This window comes from Pocillopora verrucosa, chromosome 11 (assembly GCF_036669915.1).
Source record: "Pocillopora verrucosa isolate sample1 chromosome 11, ASM3666991v2, whole genome shotgun sequence".
Lineage (NCBI taxonomy): Eukaryota > Metazoa > Cnidaria > Anthozoa > Scleractinia > Pocilloporidae > Pocillopora > Pocillopora verrucosa.
In genome coordinates this window covers 15,732,581-15,757,072 of record NC_089322.1, presented here as the reverse complement: position 1 = coordinate 15,757,072, position 24,492 = coordinate 15,732,581, and the positions used below count along the sequence as shown (strand labels likewise).

Below are 24,492 nucleotides of genomic sequence, written 5' to 3'. Positions count from 1 at the left end.
CATTAAGGTGATTTCCTTTGACAACTTGTGAAAAAAAAAAATACAAGTGCACATTTTATTAACATTAAGTTTCTTTGGAAGAGCATTGTGTCCTGATTGTTGTACTGTTGTATGTGAAAAACTGGTCTTTCTCTTAATCTGGCCTTTAAATGCCAGATATATTCCTCTGATATCTTCATATGTCAATAAGATTTCCCTGCAATAAAAATAAGAGAAGAAACAATGATGTAAACTGTTGAGTACTGGTAGGGAAACAAAGAGAACAAATAAAAGGTCTTAATAAGAATGAAGCTTTGTTTTGTGAAGCCTTCTTTAATTCAGGTGTCTCATCATTACTGTCAGGAATATCAATAGTATCAAAGATCAAGACTGTAAATTTACTAGTCTTTTTTGAGGGTTACTGTAGACTATCATTATCATCATTATAATTATTATCATTCTCCAATCTTTGGTACCATGCCAATCTTTAAACCTGTGGTGTTATGATAATCTCACTTACTTCCCTGGCGACAGCAGGTGACCATTCAATCAAATTTCCAACAACTGAATGGTCACTGGTGTTCACACTTTTCGGATCGATGGAAACTAACTGGGAAGCTGGAGAAAATGGATCAGATAATCTTGTGTGTGATAGTTGCAGATTTGGATCTGGTTTTGAGGCAGAACTCCTTGGTTTGACTTCAGCTGACGGGGAGGAGCTGAATGAAAGGGGTCCAGGAGGCTCATTGTTGAGGCTGATTGATCTAGACTTCTGTGACTGGGATCTAGTGATCCTGTTTTTCACAGGAGTTGGCAGAAGAGAGCGTCTTTTTTGGCCATTTGCACTCAGTGACTTTCTTTTTGAAACATTACTGGAAGCTGCTAAAAAATTAATAGTAGTAAATAGACTTGAAGTAGGTAAGGGTAAAGAAACTGACAGTTACAAGGGCTTTCCATTAAAAAAAACTAGTGGGGGTGGGGGAAAGTGTTATGTAACAGGAGCATATGTTACATAAAAGCTTCACTCCAAGCCCACTGAAATTTAGCCTTGGAATTCTTAATTCTCTGATCTGATTCCCAAACCCACTATGTTAAGTGTTGGCTGAGTACCCATCGTTATTTGTCAAAACAAAAGTGATTCAAAGTTCATTTTGTGTGCTAATAAAGTTGGAGATTGGCTTCCTTCAACCCCAGAAACATACCTGTGTACTAATCATGCATTGAGTTTTGCTCTGCAAGGAAGGGCAGTTTACCACTAAGTTAAAAACGGCATCACTAAATGGAGGTAGGGAGCCTGAAACATCCAGGAACTTCTACTATTAACAGCCAGCTCCTAGATGGAGACTTCTCCTGTGGCTGGCAAATCCTAGCAACTCAGCTATGAGCCCCCTCACAGGAAAGGGAAACAGGCACCTGTAACAATGAATAAACAGTGGAAAGAGAGTGGGAAGGGATGGGGAAAACTGCCTGGATGATGAGCTGGCACTCCTCACAATGCTGCAAGTTCACACTCAAAGCACACACATAGAGTTCTGGAGTTCTGACACATGTGCATATGCAGAAAACCGCTGACCACTAGAGAATGCTTATGCTCTTTGTTATTAACTCCATTAAATTGCATTTAACTGCATCAATAATCATGATCTCTACCTGGATTTGGTGGAGTAACATTATCAGTGGATGCATAACATGCATTTTCAGGTGTAGATGGTAGGGGGGCATTCTTGTTGTGAGCCTTTGAGGATACAGCTGCTGTTGTACCACTTTTGCGCCTTTGCACAGATGTTTGAACTTTTGAGGCACTAGCCCTTGGTGTGACACTACTTCTTCTCCTTGGAGTCAAAGGCACTGTCGTGCTTTTCCCTTTAGTGGGAGTTTGTGCCCGTCTAACAGCCTGGCCTGTTGGAGTGTTACTCCTACTTTGCCTTACAGGTGTATTAAATGACTTGGACCTCTGTATGCTATTGGGTGTTTGTGACCTGGTGACCATTTGCTCAGAGCACATTCCACTCCAGCGACGCCCAGGGGTGTGGCCAGGCACCTTCTTTGATTTCAGAACATCAGTTGGTGTTGGTGGAGCTTTCTTGCTGTGAGTGACTGGCTGAGGAAGTGCTTTCACTGGCTGAGGTCGTCCTTTAGGCCTGGAAAAGGTAGGCTTTGTCAATGCACTATTTCCATTTACTGGCTTCAAGCAGGCCTTAGTAACTGGAACTTTGCGTGCACAGACAGTTGGAATAGATGAAATGTCAGAAGAAGAACCTTTGGAGACGACAAAAGTTTCATTCATGTCACTTGATTGAACTGATACAGCACTAGAAGTGGAAGACACAGAGGAAGATGAACTTGTGCGACGTCGTCTTGGCTGACAACCAAATCCTGGAGGTTTTATTCCACTTTGTGAAACTCGTGGAATCTATGAATTGGAAGAAAAATTAATCCCAGCTCAACAAACATAAGGGTCTTTACTACATTTTGAAACCACTTCAGGGCTTTAATTGAAAAGTGTATTAACTAGAGATTAAAGAGAAGTAACATGAGAATTTTCTCCATGCTTGGATAAACAATTTCCAAACAGCTGTGGCAGAGAAATCTTCAATCTCCAATACCCATAAACAAAAATTGCCTGTACTCCTATAGGGTTTGTGCATTTTTTAAGCAGCGAGAATTCCATGACTTTCCATTTCTTTTCAAAAAATAAAAAAATTACCTAAGTTAAGCAAGTGTACTTTTTGGTCCTTTCCAAATGGTTCACAAATTTGCATAAATATCACGCAAGGATGCAGTGCAAACAAAAATGTCTGCAAGAGTAGATCTTACAACACCTGCTAATGTTTATTTCTACTGAAATTAAATCTTACATTTTGACTTATTGGTTAATTTTTCAAAGATAGATCTCCACTGCTTTGAGCTCATAAGAATGACCGCAGATTTTCCACAAGTTTCCATGACTTTACAGGTCCTAAACCAAAATTCCATGACTTTCCGGGCCAGGTACAAACCCTCTTCTTACTGATGAAGTTAATTTATTTGAGGTCTACTTTGTGTCTACATTAAGCTGTATTTACCTTTTCATCCTCTGAACCACCAGTTTTCCGTCTCAGACCATACAGATGTTCTACTTTTATAGGCTGAAATGATTTAATACGAGCAAGAGTTCATAACAATCTGAACTTCTGCCCTAAATTGAATAATCAACAACAGATTGAACAGCTTGAAGAAATGACACAAAAACAGAGCTTAAGTCAGAACGTACACTGTCCTTATTAGTGTTCAAATCAGGCTGGTGATAGCCAATCACTTTAAAGAATTTTGAAGTAGTTTTGATTAGTAACCCTTTAATTCCCAGATCAAATCTGTAATTCTTCTCACTGTCAACCATACAATTCTTATAATGTTAGTTCAGAGAATTTAGCATTGGATCTACGAATTATCCCTAAATTAACATTTTTCTTTATTCTCGTCACTTGTCTGGTTGATATTGTATTGATATTGTAAAGAGAAATTCTGTCATGCTCACTCATAGGAGTTAAAGTGTTAAGTGGTTCCAGGTTAACTGACCATTCAGTACAGGTGGGGGACTGTACAAAAAAGCCATTGAAACTCACTGAAGGGTGACTCACTGTGACCACTTAATGGAGGTGACCACTAAATAGAGGTAAAAGTTACTGCAATTAAGGGGAAACAATTTCAGGACTTTGACAACTGACTGCTTATTACAGGGTGAGTGCTTAGTTCTGTGCTGCTTAACACAGGTTTGACTATGGTACTGTAGTTTTAAAACGTGCGAAACAATCAGCAGCTTTAAGTGTGCTTCTAGTCACTGGGCTGCCAATCTTAAGCAAAATTGTAGGTACATTTTGAAAGTTTTGAATGTTTGGGAAACATTAATGAAACAGCACTGCAATCATACTTACAGAATTAAAACAACTACGAGTCTTCAGAGTCATCTGTGTTGTGGGAAGCTTGGATTGAGCAAACTTAGAAGTATTTTGCAAAGGACGTGCTTTTCGTGCTTTAAAGGGTGACTGAAACACTCCACTCTGGGTGTTGCTTTCTTGCAAAATTCTCCTTGGAGTAACAGGGAAATTCATGTCATCTGAAAATTCTGTTGACTGTGGTGAAATACTGCTAGCTGACTCAGGGGAAGAAGCAGATTTTGTAGTTCTTTGGTCATTTTCTAGATCTCTTTCAGCTGACACAGCTTTTTTATCATCTTGGACAGTAAATGTTTGTGATAAAAGCTTACATATATCACGATTCTCCTTTTCATCTGTCACATTATCATTATTCTGAGTTAAGGAAGAATTTTTGATGAATATTGACACTGCAGTGGCTTCTTTAAACAGTTCTGCAATTTGTTCACCATTGAGGGGACTCAAGGGCTTAAATTTCTCGTCATCTTGAACACCACTGTTAACAGTAACACATCTTTCTCTGTGACCCACAGGACCAAAGAAGACTTCATCCTCATCTTCTTCATCAGCATTAATCTCTCTGATAAAGAAAAAGGAGAAAAAGTATTATGTATTATTATATGGTGAGGTAGTCTTGAGGTACATCTGAGTGTTCTGATTGGTTTTTGATTGGTCGACATTTTGTAAAAAAAAAGGTCATTATCCTTGCACTTTTATTTGTGAAAGCTGGAAAATTCAAAATAAACAACTTTGGTCTAAGTGCCATGCAATAAACTTCTTATCAATCTTCCTTGCATGAGCCATACTAGGAAATATTGGCCCTAATAGATAACTCTGTATGGACCTTACCACCCTTGGTCCATGCTGCCAAGACTGATGGCCAATATTTTCTAGTACAGGCCTCAATCTTTTTCAGTAAGTTGTTCTTCAAAAGCAAGTACCAGTAAAATAATTTTAAGATAACTCTTGGGTGAAGGCAGAATTTTGAGTGGAAGGGTTTTTTCTTCATTGAGGAGCATGCCTGGTTGCTGGTTAGTCTTGGAAAGAAGGGTAGACTTCTAAACAGAAGAGAATGATCATCCGAGATTTTAGATTAAGTCCCTCAGGAAGAAAACTCTTGGCACAAACAAGAGACCACTTTGAAACAGAGACAGTTTACTTTGATTTCTTTAGGTATTGATGTTACAAGAAAAATTCAAAGATCTTCATAGCTGCAATGGGATTTTGCACACTCCGACAAGTATCCCTTCCCCTTTCATTTGAGTGCCCCAATGCCCCTCCCCCCCTGCCCCCGAATGGTCAGAGCTTTATTGGAGAATAAAGCTAGTAAGGAATTTGACTTCCTTTTAACATTGAGACTTCGAGAAAAATTTGTACTTTTGTATACTCCTTCAACCACCGGTATATGTCTAAGACCTAACGCGCATTTGTGTGTCGAAAAACATTGAAATAACAAACATTTCATATTTCCTGCTGGAGCCATGGCATGTAAGCAACTGTAATTCAACCGATCTTGTGGGAACAATTGCTATTATTCAACCGATCTTGTGGGAACAATTGCTATTTACGTACTTTCTGGTTGATAACCAACAATTGATACACACATGCAGTGTAACTTACCGAACATCAAAATCAATTGGCGAGAGTGGCACGTCAAAATCGAACTTCTCGTCTTCAATGAGACTGGACACACCGCCAATAGCACTGGGAAACGCTACAAAGGCAGAATTCTGAATTCAAACAGTTTGTCGAAATGGAAGTAGACATTGCCAAAGACAGTTAAACGTCATCTTACGCTCATGAAAAATCTCTCTGATCATGACTGACCTTCTGAAACGTAGGAGCCAAGGTTTTTATTCAATGATAATGAAAACTTATCAACTTTAACACAGGGTTTATAATTCTTAAATATAGATTTCGTAAAAGCTTCCACGAACAAGCGATCCCCCACTTCATCCAGACAAAGGTCAATGCCGGGATAAAAACACAGTCTCAGAAAGCTCGTGAAAACGTACCTTCACAGTTTGAAGTTGCCATGTTGAATGAAGATCTTAACAAGCCATTTTATTCAATATCGTGCTTCTAAGGTAAATCTGCAAATTCCTGAAAAAATTGTGGAGCACGTTCAAAACTCGTTCAAATCTGTTCGAAGCGTCCAGCTCTTCCCGGTACGATTTAAAATTATCACGTGATGGTTGAACTTTGTTGCGATTGGCCAATTTCAATGACACCACATCATGGTTGTTTATTACTTTCGAAATAACTCTCTCTCTATTTCATCCACCTCACATATTGTTTATTGTAGCACTGATAGCTTTCCTTTACAAAAATACATCCAAGTTATAATACATGCGCTAAAAGACAGAAATTCTAAAGCTGTAGAAATTTTCTTTATTCTCGAGTGCGGTGATGGTATGTATTGCACGATAAAGCAGAGAACGAATCGCAAATTCATGAAGAAACCGCAACATTAATCTACATCCAAACCAGAGATGCCACTCTCTAGAAATTAAATCCGAAATCTAGAACTGTTTGCCTAAGGATCATTTGCTCACCCCCTCCCCCTAAATTTGTTTTCCAACGCTCTCTCTTAATCTCTCCCAAAAAGAGGCTACCACTGATGCACGTCAGCCATCCTTCGACATTAACTCCAAACTTTCCTCGACAGGGGTAAATTTCATCATTGATTTCCGGTCATTTTAGAAATTCACTCATATCTAAGAGATTTAACGAACTGTGCAAGAGACCGGCGGGAAATTAGTTCTATGTCAGGAGGACCTATAACGAATTCCAAAAACATAAGCATCTCTCTGGGGATTGCGAAATATTACTCGAAAAACGGCTATAAAAAGAAAAAGAAAAGAAAGAAATACGGGAAATTATATATATATATATATATATATATATATATATATATTACATATATATATATATATATATATATATATATATACATATATACATATATATCTGAAAGTTGGACAAATCAATAAGACACAACTTTTCTGCGACTCTGAGTTTTACGCTTACGCGATCATCAGACAGGTCATTCTGATGATTGCGTAAGCGTAAAACTCAGAGTCACAGAAAATTATGTCTTACCGATTTGTCCAAGTTTCACACATACCACGCTCTGCGAAAGCATCGAACGCTATACCGCAAGGATAGACTATAATCAATATAATCAATATATATATATATATGACCTCTCGGAACCCCTACCCCATTATGGCCTATTCTGTAGCTAATTATAGAGCCCATCTCAGTCACTTTTGGTAACACCGAAGAAGCTTTTTAACCAAGAATCTTTTCGTTTCTGCTCACCAGAACCCCCAAAACCCAGAAAATGTGCGGCCTCATTCTGATTACTCTGTTGAAAATGTCACCCCCTCCGCTGGCTCATGCTCACCAACATATACTTAACAGTGCCCCCCCCCCCCCCCCGGCCTAAATTCAGGCTTTGTCATGAGGGGTGGGAGTGAATAACATCCAAAAGATTACAGGAATGCATCGTCAATTTAATCAGCAAGAATGTAAAACTACTTACAATAAACTTACAATAATCTATATTAAGAATTTTTTTTAATCATCGAGATCTAAATTAATCAAAACTAGAATCATGTCCCTCATCGGGCTTACAAAATAAGGCTGTAAAAATTATTCTATATTTTAAATATATAAATATCTATATCTATGACATTTTGGAATGTAATCTTCGGAAAACTAAGAATGGATTTGAATCGATGAAATTTTCATTAAAATATCGAGGCGTTGGACATTACGTTTTATTATTTTGTATCAATTCCACTTCTGGTTACACATGTTCTTATCCTATGATTGTAAATGGCTGGCCTCAAAGTCATCATAAGTCTATAAATCCTCCAGAATTACCTCCCCCCTCCCCTATGATGATAAATAATAAGCTGTCCCAGGAGCCCATTATCCGGAGCTTCTTTCTTTCATACTTACCCTCTGAGTCAACCCTGTCCCGTATCTTTTATTTTTAGAGGCGCCTTCCACGGGGTTTTTCGCGGGTGTTTAGCCAATCATAAAAGAGCTGTGGTCCTTTATTGTTACGTCACATGCAGGCGGCACGAAAGCATTTTAATAATGGCGAAAAGCGTGGAAAGTTTACCATTTTTTGGGGGGTGTTATGCGAACGTCAGCGTGTTTTCGCAGGAAATTGAATAACACCCATATATCTCAGTTCTAAAAATAAAAAGATACGGGACAGGGTTTACTCAAGGGTAAAATTGGTATGGAAGCTCCGTGTAATGGGCTCCTGGTTGTCCTAGACACAAATTGTTCAGGTGACAGTTCTAAGATATATAGAAATCGGATAAATAATATTAAAAAAATTAGAAATGTGACTCGACAATGGTATATGGTCTCCTGTATTGCATACTTCAATCAGGTTCAACCCATTTTGAGACACTGTTTATGCATGAGCGATTATATATATGTACTCCTATACAAGAAGCCTCTTAGTATTCTTTAAAAACAAACAAACAAACAAACAAACAAACTTCTTGCATCTCTTAAATGAATAAAGGGAAAAAAAAAACAGAATTAGACTGTAAATAGCGGCTACGCTTTCATTTTTAGTCGTTTTTATGACGGGTAAAAACAAAGACATTATTTTTCTTCCAATTAAGTCTTTCGCATCCATTGGGAATTAAGAGGTACATGAACCCTGTTGTACCCGGCTGGGACATTAGCCGGCAATGACATCCCGCGACGGAGCCCCAGTTCGACGGCTTTTTTTTTTTTGCCTGACCTTCGCCATTTTCTGTGCGCCCACTTTTTCGTTTGTTCCAACTAACAGAAAACCTGTCACGGGCTAACTTTCCTCTGGCAAGGTACTCTATGGAAAAGATCCTTCGAACTGTCCTTGTTAGTAGAAATTCATTTAATTCAAAGTTCTTCTGACTAAGTGTGCGCACTCAAACTTGATCTGGGACTACATCAGGACGGAAACCCAACGACGGCGGAGATTCAGCAGCAACAAAAGTAACTGTCTCTTTTCGTGGTGGTTTATCCATCATCAACGACGAAGATGGTGCATAAACAACATTCTTTCCCTGCGTATTCGACCTAGGGTATCCCGTTTGAGAATCGGTCTCCGTAGGCCGGAAATTCAATCCTTTACCAAGCAAGAACCACTTCCATTGACTACGTACCTCTTGGTGCCGTAAACAGTGAAAGTAGAAAATCAAAAATCCTTGAAGTGAGTTAAATATGCAAAAAAGATAGTCAAAGATCAGCTGTGCACTTGAAACAGCCAGGGCTCCAAAGCCCCAGGTCAATCCCAATAGAAGCAAAATTGCGATGGAGGTGCGTGCTCTTCGGTAGGATGTAGATTTTTTCTCCGCAGAGACCAGGGCACCAGAATGCTTAAGAGCACGAATGGCTAGAATAAAAACTACGAAGTTGATGAAGATTACGAGAAGAATAGGAGCAAACTGAGCAGCTTGGAAGGGCACACCAAAAAGTACACAACTGCGCGAAAATAAAAAGAGGAATCAGGTTAATATAATTATTTTGTTCCTTATCAGCAATGGGACTGTTGCGCGTAATATTGGAAAAAGTTTGGGGGCGGATTCAGAAATTTTGATAGGGAGTACAAAGTGTGATTGAGACAAGACCGGATTTTTTTACAACAAAGCCTAAATAAGCTTAAAGATATTTCACGACGGGTGGATTTGAAATTATCATTGTTGAATGATGATAAGCGATCTTGCCACCATTGACTTTTCACTTCTGCCGCCCATGTATTACATTAAATCTTGCTCACCGCATCACCTCTTTTGAGAGACACATGGGACGGTAACTAAACATTTAAGGATGGCGGTTTGGGAGAAACCCGAATATAGTATCGAAATTTATAATGAAAGGTTTAATGATGCTGGGTTTTGAGAAACAAAATAACTAAAGCACCATGACTTACACATCTTTGTTGCCATAGTAACTTGTTGCAGCGGACAATGTGATGAGCACTGTAATAGCAGGTACGCCCCAGGCCACCGCGGACGCTTTAAGCATGAATTTGGACTGATAAGTGCCCATCACTTGAACAAAGGACATGTACATGTTATATCCCTCCACACCCATCCACATCACGGTCGCCAGAGCGAAATAGTGGAGAAGAATTGCTACAATACGACAACCCAACAGATTCTCTGTTTGCGCTGCGCCCGCGATGAACACGATCAGAAGTAGCATGAGTGACACACACAAACTCATCAGGATTGGCTGTTGGTTGGTTTTACGTAAATTCCTGCGGAGGAGTGAGGTTAAATCCAGTAAACACGTTTTAATTTCGATCGTAAAATTAAGACTTAAATTTTTTTCCTCAGCCACGTATACGACACGAATTATACAAGCGAATAGGAGCCCGTTATTGAGGAAATCATCACTCTAATCGTCTAGCATTTCGTTATCACGAGCCAGATACATCAAACATCACTGGCAACCATATTAATGGCGGTTCAATATCAGTGTCTGAGAAACTGCGCACCAACCTGGCCCGACTACAGTCAACTGATAACAAGTTAGGGTTAACGTGGGGTTAGGGGAGGGGTAGGTGCACAGTTTCTCAGAAACTGACATTGATCCCTATTTTCTCTGGCAAGTCCCGCTCGATTTTCAGGGAAGGAGAGATAGATACTTGGACTGGCTAAGTATAGGATCATTGCACAAACCTGAACATCGCATACGTCATCAATGTGAGGGTAAGTCCGACCAATGAAATTGCACAACCTATGTAAGAGATGATTGACAAGGCCTTGGCGTGTTCCTCAACGTGCTTCTTTGGACCACCAGCAGAGAATAGGACTGCGAAGTTAGTCATGTGATCACAGTGACACAATATCCGGCCTGCTTCGATCTTTACTTGTCTGCATCCTCGATCTGACCAGTTGCCCAGTCCCCCTAGAAAGAAAAATGCAAGGAAATAGTTGATATCTGTGGAGTTTCTCACTTCCATCAACCAATATCTATACCTGTGACATACGCTTCGGAAATATGCGGCCAAAGGTTCAAGGTAAAGTGTCTACAAACTAAAAGGGAACGAAGTTTCAAGTCAGGATATTTTTCTCGTTTATAATTCTTCCTCAGCTACCGTTAACAGATAATCTCGACGGGGATCCTCTTCAAGCGTTCAGCTCGCATTTGAGGGTGGAGGGGGGGGGGGAAGAGAAGCCAGGTTACTTGCAAGTACTTGAAATATTTTCTCACTTTCTATCGAAAGAAAGGGGGGGTACGCCCTTTGCCTTGCTCAAATGAAAACCAGCAATGACGTCTGTTGGAACCCTCTACTTACAGAACCTTAGTAATACAATTGCTTAAATCTTTGGGCATCTTCGGTTTCCTTGAAAGAAATTAACCGTGCTGACACACATAGAGTAAGTTAAGGAAAAGAAAAGGAAATTATTAAAATATGAAATAGTTAAAAAGGAAAGCAGGTAAAGTTTCTCACCCATGGCATCAAAGTCCCAAAATGCACATACAGACTCTCCGTTGGTTGTGTCCACTTCGACTGCAGGCTCAAAAACCAATTCAACTGGTTTGGTAAGGTTTTCAATGGTCATATCCTTCACACTACTTGAAATAACTCGACTCACAATTGAAGAATTCTCCTGTCCACTTTCTTCATCAATCGGCAAAACCGGTTGGAAAAACTTGTCGTTCTGATAAATCACAAAACCGATCTTTACTGCTTTACCGGAAGGAGCCTTGTTCTCAAAAATCACTTCCGGTAAGGTAATTGACGTTTGGACGTCTGCCATCGGAAGTTCATTAACCATGTTGTCCGAAGTCAGTTTGTTCGGGTCAGCAGTGGGTGGTTTGACAGCAAGAGACATGCCTGTAAAAGAGCCTGGGTCCACACGATTTGATTGGATGGCAACGCTTGGAGCGATAAGACGCCGAGAGTTTTTGCCTTCTGAGAGTGGAAGATTTCGGGCCACTTTATCCAACGCCCGAATAAACCTTAAATAATGAATTCATAAGAAAAAAGAATAGAACGTAAAACCTCAAGAAAAATAGGGAAAATAATAGGGGCGGATTTAGGAATTTTCTAGGAGGCGGGGTAGGTAATGTTTTGATTCAGAAAATATGAAATAATTATTTCGTTGATGTCGTTGAAATTTTTTTTCTGAGCTGAACTAGGCAAATAGCTGAACTAGCTGAACTATGCAAATAATTATTTCAAGATAAGTTTGTTTCATAGTAAGGTTGGAATAATTTTGATTTCAGACAAGTACTTAGGAACTGGAGGTAGAAGGAACGAAAAAGTAGAAGGAGGAATCCGGACCCCCGGACCCACGGACACCCGTACCCTTCTTTTGAATCCGCCAATGAATAAGATTCCTCGGCGTAAAGTTTGAAACACACATTGATGGAACCATACTTTACTAACATTCGCCGACGAAAATTTTACTTACAGTTAAACAATCGAACCTCGAGTCAGATCAACAAAAGTCTGTGGCATGAACTTACTTGGAAGAAGATTTACTGGTTCGTTGACTCTCTTGTAAATCTTTCTTTTTCATCTTCATCACATTGTCGACAACATCTACAACGTCTTGGGCGGTCTTAAAGGGAAAATTTTATAAATAAAATAAGACAGACGATCAGTTCCCTCTTGATAAAGTACTTTTCTCGAGATATTGATGATTGTGCTTTGATAAACTTTGGGCAAGGAAACTGCAGTAAATAAAGGGTTGTTCTGAACGTTACTGTTTAGTTCCACCCTTTCTTTCACTGTCTCTTTTGACTTTCTTTTTTTCATTTCTTGCTCTTACTGAAAAAGGTAGTGTCGTTGCTAAGTCAAATGTTCCCAAAAGTTCGGCAGAAAGGCTTGCGGTTATTCTTCCTGGTCATGCAATAAAAAGAATTATTTTTTGGCATAAGATATTTTTTTGCAACATCACGACTGCCCACTGATAGTCGTGGAATTCATCCGTTCGTTTTTCGGACGGATCAACCTCATTTCGATTTTGATTTGAAGTTTTGCTGTTTCCAGCCGTCTTTGGACCACCGCGTCTGATTTCGGTTGGCTCCGCCCGAGTTTGGCCATTTATTTTCTGTTCGTGTTTTACCTCATTTAACGAATCATCCAGTAACACAACACTGTCTATGACGTCAGCTATCAGCACCGCGTCAGCTTCGTTATGTCATCTGGATCCGACGTAAGAACTTTCACTTCTTTAGTTACTTTGGCTGCGTTCTGTTTGTTCACTTTTGTCTGTGAAATTGGAAAGAAATAGTTAATTTACGATCTTTCTTCCTCTAAAAGAATAGTGTTTAATCCGCACGTGAAATTGACTGAAAACAAAGATGTGTTCGTACGAGAAGGAAAGGTTACCAAAGTATCGAAATCTTGGTTTTTGTTTTCGAACTACACATCGTTTAGGCTAAATTTCCACCGCCCTCTCGAGTCCGGTCTTCGCTCCTTCCCGTGGGGGGAGAAGCGCGGACTCGTTTCCCGAACAGCGGCCAGTAATCGAGCTTACATATCGGTAGGCGGGAAGAACATTTCTCTAGCATGGTCCCTGGAACAAAAATTTTAAGGTTGTACCTCGATTTTACTCCATAGTTAGAGTAAAACACAGATATATTGAAGTAATGAACCTACCTTTGCGATATTGTTAAGTTTCTTTGTTTCTTTCAGATTTGAATTTGCAGAGGCTCACATCCGGGCTCTTCCACATACCACCTGTCCGTAAAGTTTCCGCCACAAGGGGCGCGGGTGGCATTGGCCGCGGAGGAACCATACGGGAAACTTAACAGGGTACGAAGTTCCACCAATCAACAGTTTAACTGCCACTCAAATATCCCCATAATAGATTTTTTTTTGCCGGTTTCTTTCGACAGACAGTGAGCTGTGAAACAAAGGAATTCGCTCTTTATAGGTAATGGTAACATCATTCTGGAGATTTTCAGTTAGTGCTGTGACCATGCGAAGAGTGGTTGCGGACACCAATAGAGTTTACACACTGACAGGAACCCATAATGAGCTCCTGACAAAACATGCAATAAAAAAACTGAAGTGAAAAGGACCAAAATATTATCCTGCCTTATATAAAAGCTTCCCGAAATGGCCTCCAAGGCTATTGCAATTTTCAAGTGAATGGTGGTAACACAATGATTGACCAGCTGTGTTCATCCACGCAATTGTTTACACGCTCTTTAGTCATGCAATAGTAACTCGATTAGCACAAGAACTCTTTGTGGTCACGCAATACTTACTAGCACTCCTTATCGTCACGCTATTGCGTGAGACCTTCAATGGTTGCAGTATGTTTATCCATGGTACGCTTATCAGCCAGTAACGCCTCTAGTTTGCTGTTTAGTAAGGAACGGTATCTTCATTTTTGTAGCTGAGCGGTAAATCACAAGTCGACCCCCACTTATTAAACGAGGTCCCTGTGCATGAGAGGGAACAGCATGTCACTTTTGACACAAGAAGTTATGGTTATTATATTGTGGGTCATTTTTCTTTTCCACCGAAAATATTACTTATACTGGTATAAATTTCCTGCAAGGTCAGCTGCAAGGATTTTCGGATATCTCAGCGAGTCTATTGGGAACACATATTGACGGTTCAGAAGTTTTTCTTTCCTTCGTTTTGTCCTTATCATCATAGTTTATGACAAAGAAAAAATCTAAGATCTAAGAGAAATTCGAACCATGAAAAATAAATTAGATGAAGGAAGAGCAGAAAATGACAGCACTCACCTGAATTTTACAAGTTTGACAACATAATTCCACCCAGGGTTTCCACTGTTGAGGTAGTTTAGCAGCTGGAACAGAGAAAGAACGAGCCAAAATAAATAAATAAATATGTTAATAAATAAATAGCCTGATCAAAAGAGGAATGGAATAGGTAGGATCAGGCAAGAAAACCTTCAGTTAAGTGCTCAAGATTTAGGCCCCTTCCTGATTCTTCATTTTGCAGCTGTTGTTTGATCCCGTCATGCAACGCGATTTCTACATGGCAAGACGAAAACATATAAAGGCTGCTAAGGAGACTTAATTCCTCCATCGTGAGGACTTTATTTTAACCCATCCCCGATTTAAAGTAAATATCTCTTCGTCAGGAGTATCTTGAGACCACGAAATTACCCACAAGAAGAATGGATCCCTGATTCATGCCTCTCCTTAGATTTGAATCATCTAGTGGATATTTTCCAGATCCTTTAAATCAACTTACTTTTCTTTCAATTGTAATCTGCATGTCTGAATAGCTTGAGCTTCTTGGATTCAATAAATCATCCTTGAACTTTTCATTAACGATTCGAAATGATACTCTTGATGTAAAAGTATCTGGAGAAAAAAGTATACGTAATAACTAAAATTACCATCTCCAAAGAAACTGTCAAGAAATCAAAAATAGCGTCATTATACTACCACCATCGTCGTCATCGAAATCAACTAGCTACCAAAAAACATCGCAAAGTCATTTTTCTTGCCATTTACTTCAGTTCTTCTACCTGCAGCGCTTATTTTACGATGCCCAAAGAAAAGAGCTCTCCAATTGATTGGTTGATGAAAAAGCGCGCCACGAGCAGTTGCATTTTTCCTCCGGGCGACCTCACCCCTACAGGTCTCAAAAACGTCTGTTGTCTTTCTTCTCGTTATCGCCGTTACTGTCGCAGTAATCATCGTTTATTTACGTCATCTTCGCCGCCGATGCCAGTAGTCGTTTTCTTCATCGTCATTGTTCGGTACCGTTGTGACCGTCGTGGTTATCGTTCGTTCGATGTCGTTATCATCGTCGTTCGCATTTACACCGTTAACGATGTTCTCATCATCATCGTTATTATAGCTATCGTGACATTTCGGTATCACCATCGTCATGGCCATCGTTATCATCATCACCATCGGTCATCTTCGTGGTGATCGTCAATGTTCGTTATCGTCGTTTTCATTGTTGTGACTATGGTCGTTGTCTCTTTACGTCATTACTGTCTTACATACCATCATCCCAAAAGCAAGCGCTGCTCAACTAATGTTTCAGTGACGTAAATTTGTGAGGACACTTACCCTTCATAGTGACTAAAGCTGATGCAGTGGGTCTGCTAGTCAAATACGTCGAGAAGCGGCAGAAATAGTCACCTTGATCACCATACTGAAAACTGTCAATCTTCAGTTGGCTACCCGATTGTCCAATTGGCATTCCGTTCTTAAACCACGTGACGGTCAAAGGCAGTGGACTGGAAGCGTTGCATTTTAAAACGACTTTGGCGCCTCTTTTCACAGTCTGAGGGTTTGGGGCCACGGTAATAACTGGTGGACCTGTGAGCATAAAACAAAACATCAATATGATAAGCTAACACAAATGGACGAGAGGAGGAAACAAACCCAATCATGTTAACAATCCAGTCACGTGACGAAGACACGTGGTGGTATCTTACTCATACCAAAAAAGGCTTGACACGTGACTTACCAATACACTTTGAGTACATCCTGGCCAAATTTGCTAGATTATCAGGATCAAAAGAACATTCCATTTGTAACATCTCACTTGAGTTGAGTCGCTTTAGCCAGTCAAATAAAGGCCGTAAGCACTCTCCACTTGGGCAGGAATCAAGTCCCTTGGCGGAAGAAGCATTCTTTGAACATTCCCTGGAGGCATCTTTATAAAAAGCTCGAATTTCTTTGCAATTGTCACGTGAAATAAACTTGATCTTGGCAGTGTTTTCAGTTTTTCCCCAGTGATCGCTGTCCGTGACGCGAATTTTTACATCAAATTCGTCACCATTTTTAAACTGAAAATCGTCCGTGACTTCAATTCCCCCGGTCAGACGATGAACACAGAAATAACTCATTGGCTTAACAGTGCCAGCACCTTCACAAAAGTCGTCAATATCGCGCCGTTTCCGTTTTGACTCAATGCGTGACAACTGTTGTTGCGTGACATTCTCCATGTAAAACAACAACGGTTGAACCAAAGACTCTAAGCGCCCCGTGACAGTAACATTCGTGACGAGAGTTTCAGATTTGATGTCATAAGGCAGATAAACGACCTGGTCACTGAGCTGCAATGGATTTGTGTCTGTAAAGTAGAAAATAAGTCAAGAAAATATAGATGAGGCTGATTTTGACAAAGTAAAAACGGAAAGAGAACTAGTAGTGAATGGATCCTTGCTCCTGTACACTCTTTGATTTACGTTATATCTATTTCACTTACACCATTTTGTTCAATGTCATACCTGAGCAATTGGACTCGCTTGTCATTCCTGTTTTTCCAAATGTCTGTTTCTTTGCTGGACATTTTTTGCATGACCTTTGACCCTGCTTGTTCTGATAAGTGTCTGATGGACATCGGTCACATAGACTACCGGGAACGAATTTAAACCCAGGCAAGCAGCCTAAACAAGGAAAGAAGGACAAAAGATTTATGTCTATCTCGGCTTAGATTTGAAATAAACTTAATCACTCACCAATTGATACCACCTCTGCACATGGAGTGCCACCAAGCGCAGACAATTCACCTCTGTGTTGTCATGAGCCGCTAGCTTGTAGAAATCTGATTGGATTTCTTCGGCTCAAAAACATAGTATAGATGAAACATCAAAACTAAGCGCGTTTTAGTTTGTTTAAATTTTTTAAAGCTGTCTGTTGGAGGTGAGGTAGACTCGACTTTAATCATTCTCTCGAGTCTCGTCTTCGATCCTCCCGTGAAGGTCTCTTGGGGGAGGAGCGTAGCCATATTCCTAACCAGCGGATGATAATCGAGCCTTGGTTAGAGGTTCAGTTAGAATAATACAGTGGTCAAACGTCTGCGCATGTACGACAAGAGAAATAATCTCTTGTGTACGAACATGGAAACGATTGGTGTCACACAATGCGGCCTTACATAGTGTTTTCAGGCTTCTCAAACTCACAAACCAGTAAATCACGACATTTCAAAAGCGAATAGAGTTTTTTTTATAATTAGAGCCCGAAACTGACGGTAAATCAACAGAACACCCGTAATGAAATAATATTTAAGTCAGAGTAATGTCAAGTTCTTCACTTCCCTAGTTTTCTTTCTTTTTGCAGTTTTCTGTAAACATTTCAATTCATTTGCGTGAATATTGCGTGAATATTGCGTGGAAGCGGTATCTTTACATTTCTCGTTCAAATTTTGCGTGGGAACTTGGCGCACGGCTGGCCAAAACTATCTAATTTGCGCATGCCTCATGTTTGACCGCTATGTTGGTTATTGGTTGTTGGCAACTTACCACATTTGGTGCTGTTAATCCGTATTGACCCCACGGCACAGCAAGGCGGCGGTATATCCCCACCACAACATGATGTCTTGTTTGATAATGAGGATAAATTGTACGTGGAGTAAGTCTTATCTCCTTGCTTTATTTTTGGAGTAGTTGAGTCTAAAAATTGTTTGTAGGCAGATAGAGTATTGATACAGACAATTAGCTTCTCGGAAACTTCACTTTCTGGCACACTTGTAGATGCTGTAAATGTCAGTGGTATTCTAAAAAAAACACTTCTCACTCCTGGTGGAGAGTTAATTATATCTTTCCTGGTGACTGTGACATCATCGCACTCGGAGAGAGACGAGAGAATGCTGGACATTCCGCTCAAAAGACCAGAAAACGTCTTTCTGGTGTTACTTATGGTGCTACTTGTAAGACCTCCCTGGATTTGATAGTGAAATGTGATGTCGACCTCGTAACATCTTTTCACATCGTAGTTAGCAATGAGTGAAGCATCTGAAATCACAGAAAAAAACCTAGAATTTGTTTTAAATGACCAATTACAACACTCAACAAAGACTCTTGTATACATATACTTTTTTCTTGTTTTTATCTTAGTTCTTAGGGACAAGAAATTATTCATCGCCGGTGGGGATGTATTTTAGGGTTATATATTTGGGGCCACATGATTTTTTGGGGGGGAACAGAAAGGAATCAGTCGTCGCCAACAGAATGTAATCACATTATTTGCGAGTACAGTTATCTAGCTGCGCGCTAGAACACAAAACAGGACTGAGTGAAATGAAGCCATCTGTAGTACGTTGTGAGCGTTTGAAGAGAACATTTATGTTTGTGTTCTAATGATTCGTAATTCACCTTGCTATGGAAAATCTACAACCTACCATTCTTATATCTCACAAGAAATATTGAGAGCGTTAGGTACGAAAGGAACCTTAGCGTAAGAAAAAACGTTTTTCAGAGATGTCGAGCAAATGGAAGAACCTGCAGGACGACACTTGTGATGTCACAAGTCTATCACTTACTAACAATCCTGTACACGTCTTGTGCCCAACCCCCACCAGTTCCGTTTACACATTTGGTCGAAGTTCCGTACTTTTTGTACGTCACATGAGCCAGCGGTCCCGACCAGCATTCCCCTGCATACTGCACTCCAAACACTAAGTACCCAGCCCCCTTTGCGGCTTGTGCACATCTCTGAATAGCACTGCTATCAAACCTCCACTTGCCAAGCATTTCTGGTATGGCTCGAGTACGATTGTCTTGAAAACATCCAAGGTGGAAAAAGTTGACTGCCGGAAATAAAGGCACAGCGGTTTTCAAAGCATTCGCTCTTAAACTGGCGAGCTTCTAGATTTATAGGACTGCAATGCGTTAAGTAATCGACTTGCCTTAGCAGACAGACTATGTTTTTTTTTAAAATTTTTTTAAAAATCTGGCTGGGTCAATCTTGTATCAACCGTTTTTTTATCTGTTTTAAAAGCGCTACGAAGTTGGTTTCCTTTTACATTTTGACGCAAAAAAAACTTGTTGAGGTAAAACTTAAATGAAGGAATACTCCGAAAGGAAGGCAACAGGGAGTTCCTATTCTATGCTGCCATTAGTCACTCAGTGAAATTTCCTTTGCACAGATAATATAATCCATGTAGGTCATTTCGTCTAACAGAAACTTAAGAGCTGCTTGGAAATCATACAATACAACCATTTTCAATATTGTTTTCTTTTAAAACAGCCAATGGATCATGTGTATCAATCTTAGTTGGCACTAAACGTTTTAATCTCGGAGAATAACAACAAAAAATAGGCGAGAAAGGAGGATTAGCCAACACAGACATCTGAGAGCAGACATGCTCAGACCTTTCAGATGCTTCAAAAAAGTGTCAAAGACTGTTATTCAGGAGGACTGAAATACTGTTTTCAAGTCATTAGTTTCCATTATGGCTTCCATAGTTACTAAAAACACATCAAAAACTAAAACCTTAGATAAGCAAAAATTTGAGCCTAGAATTTCATTTTATGGGGAGTGGGGTGGGTCAGGCAATAGAAAAATTACCACAATAGCAGATGTACACATTGTTTCATTCTTAAAATTTAAAAAGTCCTTGTGGTATGGTAGCGGCAGTAGCAAAAACAGCACAGGAGTATGTTTTCAATTTTGCTTCGGATTTTTCTGCCTAATATGTATGTTCACTTTCTATCAGTCGTGAGAAAAGTCATGGTACTTATGACCTCATCGTTCATGGCGCGACGTCTCACAAACACGAAAGCACGGCTCAGGAAGTAAATTTATTTGATCAGTTAATGTATATTGTTGTTATTCCTTTTATCAAAGTAAGAACTAAAATATTTTTCAGCTACACTGTACAGTTCTCGTGATCAAACATTTTGACAAACAAAAATTTTAAAAATGCTTACAATGAACCAAATAATGACATTGCCAAACGCTAATGGTCGGTACAATCTGTAAGGAGAGACATTAATTTATATGCGTTTTCGATATGCTCCATCGACGCGGCTCTTAAAATTTTTACATTCAATGAATGTCACTTCTAGAATATTCATTGCTTTGTTTTTAGTCTCTAAAATTAACGCTCACCCAACCCGTTAATTCAGACAAGCGGCTCTAATGAATTCTAACATGTTATGTAAGATTTACCGAATTTGCGAAAATCGCATCGTCACGAAGGACCAAAATGATAAAATCGCTATTCTCACTGACAAATTTTGAGGAGTAATAATCAATAGATCGAGCAAAATATTGTATGGTGTCACGTACGATGAATGAAGTTTACATAATCACAGGCATGAGAGACTGAAATTTCACAATATACTAATGCTACAGATGATTCGTCGATAATAGTATTAATTGCCATTTTCTTTTAGTAGTGAGCTGTAATAACTAACTAACCCATCAGAAAATTACGACTGAAACCTCTGGCATAACTTTTTAGTCAAACATTTCACGATATTAGCATGAACTCAGTTCTTTGTTTACATCACGCATGGAATCACTCCTGAATTAAATAAGCCGCAGAGTTGAAATGAATCAGAGCGGTTTCTGAACGCAAAACATGTAAATAAAAGAATTTGTTCCCCGTATCATTTATTACCAATCTTACACAAGCCTTTTCATATCAAGAACCAATACCGAGTATTGCAAAACTACAGATGTAAAAACAAACAGCGATAACACCCACGAATGCTAACGCAGCAATATGTATTCATGCCGGCGAAGTAGTTCGTTTGCTGATGTATGGCTATTGGAAACAACTACTAGAGAAATCTTTTATAACAATGTAGTTATTTCTTCCATGGTAAGACAATCTCCCATAGCGTGGGGGATTCATTGGTCGAACATTATCAAATACTCATGTTCTTACAAGCACATCAATAAATTCTCACTAACCTGAGGTCGATCGTGTTTGAATGAAGAAGAACGTTAACAAAGTTGAAGACAACACAAATGTTCTTTTATCGTACATCCTCTGTATCCTGATGATCCTGATCAAGTGAACGATGAGAATTCAAGTTTCAGTCCTTCTCGCTTTGAAACGTTCTTTATACTACAAGGTTATTCCAGACCAGTTTTGTCAAAAAGCTTGACTGAACACGCTTCATACACTCTCCGTCACGACTAAGATGTCTCCTTCTCTCTATGCAGATGATCTGTACAAAATTTCAGATCAAACAGATGACATTAGTAATTGCAGGCGAATTGGAGACATATGAACGCCTCTTGACCCGCCGGCGAACGAGCAGAACATTTCAAAATTCCTATAAAGCAGTATCTTTTTTATCTTCTTACGAATCGAGAATTCCGCTTTGAAGAAATCAGAGAACGCAAGGAAGTTACTGCAATGAGAATGAGAGGCAATTTATTTTAAGTTTAAACATCTAGATGCCGAAGCTTACCCGCGCTTGAGAAAACGTATTAACATTTGAAACTCATTATGAAAATAGTAAGCCATCATAATTTAAATTTATATCTCTATTCTTGGACGACATACCTTATATTGAAGAAATGTAAAATGGTTTCCGTGTTTACATAGCCTGATGTAAACACGCGGGAGGTTGGGAGAACACGAGATAAGCGTAGGAAACCACGACGCGAAGTGGAGTGGTTTCCAGCTTATCGAGTGTTCTCCCAACTTCCCAAGTGTTTACATCAAGCTATGTAAGCACGGAAACCATTTTACACTTCTTTTATAAAATAACTAAAGAAAGAGGAACGAAAACCGTGTTTACATACGCTCATGTAAAATAGTTTTATGGCCAATCAGAGCGCGCGTATTATTTGAATTATTTTATATTATAATAAAGTTCGGATATAACGCGCGCTGTCATTGGTTGAAAGAGCGTGCTCTATGAGTATAGAGCATAGAGCTGAGCTACAGCTGTCACGCCATCTGCCAATTGTACTATGTTCGACCTTTTCCGGGACTTCTTTTTAGCTTTTTTCCGATAATTGAAAGTGAAATTTCGGAACTGAAGCGAGCCGGCAAGTAGCAACAGAAGAATCAAACAAAGGTTTGTAAACATACCAGGCGCCGTAATTTACGTTATTAAAACGTGAGCAGATACGAAAATCCTCAAAGGAAAAACAAAATAAACATTCCGAGTTTTAAAGATTTTCACGCTCAGTTAGATTGCAAGCTTACGTACGGTAATAAAAATCAAACACAGCTAACACTCGTATAGTATATAAAGTTCAGTGTTCAAAAACAAAACAGAACAAAACAGAAATGATGAAAAATATAACCAGACTGGCATAATTGTTAAAATTCATACTAATCATGACGGTGTCTGAGCGAATATGATCATGCTGAAGTTCATTGCGGCTCGCTCATCATGGCGATCTCCGGTCATCACAGTAAAGCTAGCCTCGGAAACTACATCGGCCGCCCTTCGAGGGAAAAAATAAGAGCTTGCTCTGATATCCTTTCCGATACCTTGAGTGGCAATTCACATCAGTCACTGCAGCCGAGTTTTGCGGCGCTGTCATCACGAGCGATCTTCATGTTCCGGTGAATTCGGCTGTCGTTCATTCAAAAAACACTCGCCTTGAACAGTTTGTTTTCTACCTTGTCATGTGGAAAAAACTCGCGTGTTTTTATGAGCCATAATTCGGCTGAAGTTAACTGAACATTTCACTTCAAGATTCTGTATTAGAGACTTAAAAACTTCAGGCAAAAGTGTTAAATTCGACTTGCTGAACTATTTTAGTTTGTAAACTATCGTAGAATGTGAACTTTGATGGTTTGACACTTTTGACAGCATTAGTCTTGTACAGCCAATCAGATTATTTGAACCATTCTAACAAGGGATGAAGTGGGAAGAAACACTCGACTACGTCTCGTGTTTCTCCCTACACTTCTTTCGTGCTCTAGCCGCTTCCTGCGTGCTTTATAACAGAACAGAGCACAGTCAAGGCTTCTCTATTTGTTAAATATAGAATGAGAGCAATTTATGTAAAGTTTAAACATCTAGATGCCGAAGCTTACCCGCGCTTGAGAAAACTTATTAACATTTGAAACTCATTATGAAAATAGTAAGCCATCATAATTTAAATTTATATCTCTATCCTTGGACGACATACCTTATATTATAGAATGAGAGCAATTTATGTAAAGTTTAAACATCGAGATGCCGAAGCTTACCCGCACTTGAGAAAACTTATTAACATTTGAAACTCATTATTAAAATAGTAAGCCATCATAATTTAAATTTACATCTCTACTCTTGGACGACATACCTTATATTATCCAGCGACGTTAACTTCCTTTGGTTGCTATGCTATCTAAAACCTCTGGGAAACCTTGACTCTTCAACTGTCTTTACTGAAAAATGAAACCATACAGATTTATGTAGATATCCGTAAACCTTGCCGCTGCTTAGAACGACGCACTTGAAACGCACTTGTGAACTGCCACACAGTTTAAGGAGTGGCCGACAAACGTCATAGTCTATATTCAAAGGCTATTGTCAAAAAGATTTGTCCAGAAAATTTATTTCTATTGAAACCTGTCAGGCATGAAAATAAGGCCACGAATCCTGAGAAAACAGAATAATAATTTGCTTTAATCTCAACAGACGAGGAAAAGTAATAAAAATCGTTCAGTTTTCCAATGGCAGGTTTTCAGCAACTGAAATAGCATTTCTTTCAATTGACTTATTTTCACGTCAAATTTGTCAGGGTGAAACACAGGCGGCCCAAGCTCCAGCTGTGAGATGATCATCTTGCGCAATAATAGTCATGGCGGAATAGACCATTTTACAGTTCCCGACGCCATATTGGATTAGTAACCGCGCACACATGACAACGAGGCTGGGGTTGACTCGTGTAAAATCTCTGCGAGTGATTTTGGTGAAAATTC

The 24,492-nt window shown here is 39.4% G+C and overlaps 1 protein-coding gene and 1 pseudogene across 2 annotated transcripts; both read right to left on the bottom strand.

Annotated features, from left to right (window-relative positions):
- Nucleotides 1-28: 28 nt before the first annotated feature.
- On the bottom strand, nt 29-6,045 carry LOC131771121 (G2 and S phase-expressed protein 1). Of its 2 annotated transcripts, none has more exons than XM_059086874.2 (7): nt 5,909-6,045; nt 5,514-5,607; nt 3,894-4,473; nt 3,045-3,107; nt 1,630-2,392; nt 500-861; nt 29-196 (listed from the first exon to the last, which is right to left on the bottom strand). In XM_059086874.2, exons 1-7 carry the CDS (start codon nt 5,928-5,930, stop codon nt 176-178), a joined length of 1,905 nt encoding a protein of 634 aa, XP_058942857.2. In that variant the 5' UTR covers nt 5,931-6,045; the 3' UTR covers nt 29-175. The 2 variants fall into 2 exon arrangements, with proteins under 2 accessions (XP_058942857.2, XP_066030671.1); XM_066174574.1 differs by having other exon boundaries at nt 500-858.
- Nucleotides 6,046-7,390: 1,345 nt separating this feature from the next.
- Nucleotides 7,391-24,063, bottom strand: LOC136276905 (adhesion G-protein coupled receptor G4-like; annotated as a pseudogene).
- Nucleotides 24,064-24,492: the final 429 nt, after the last annotated feature.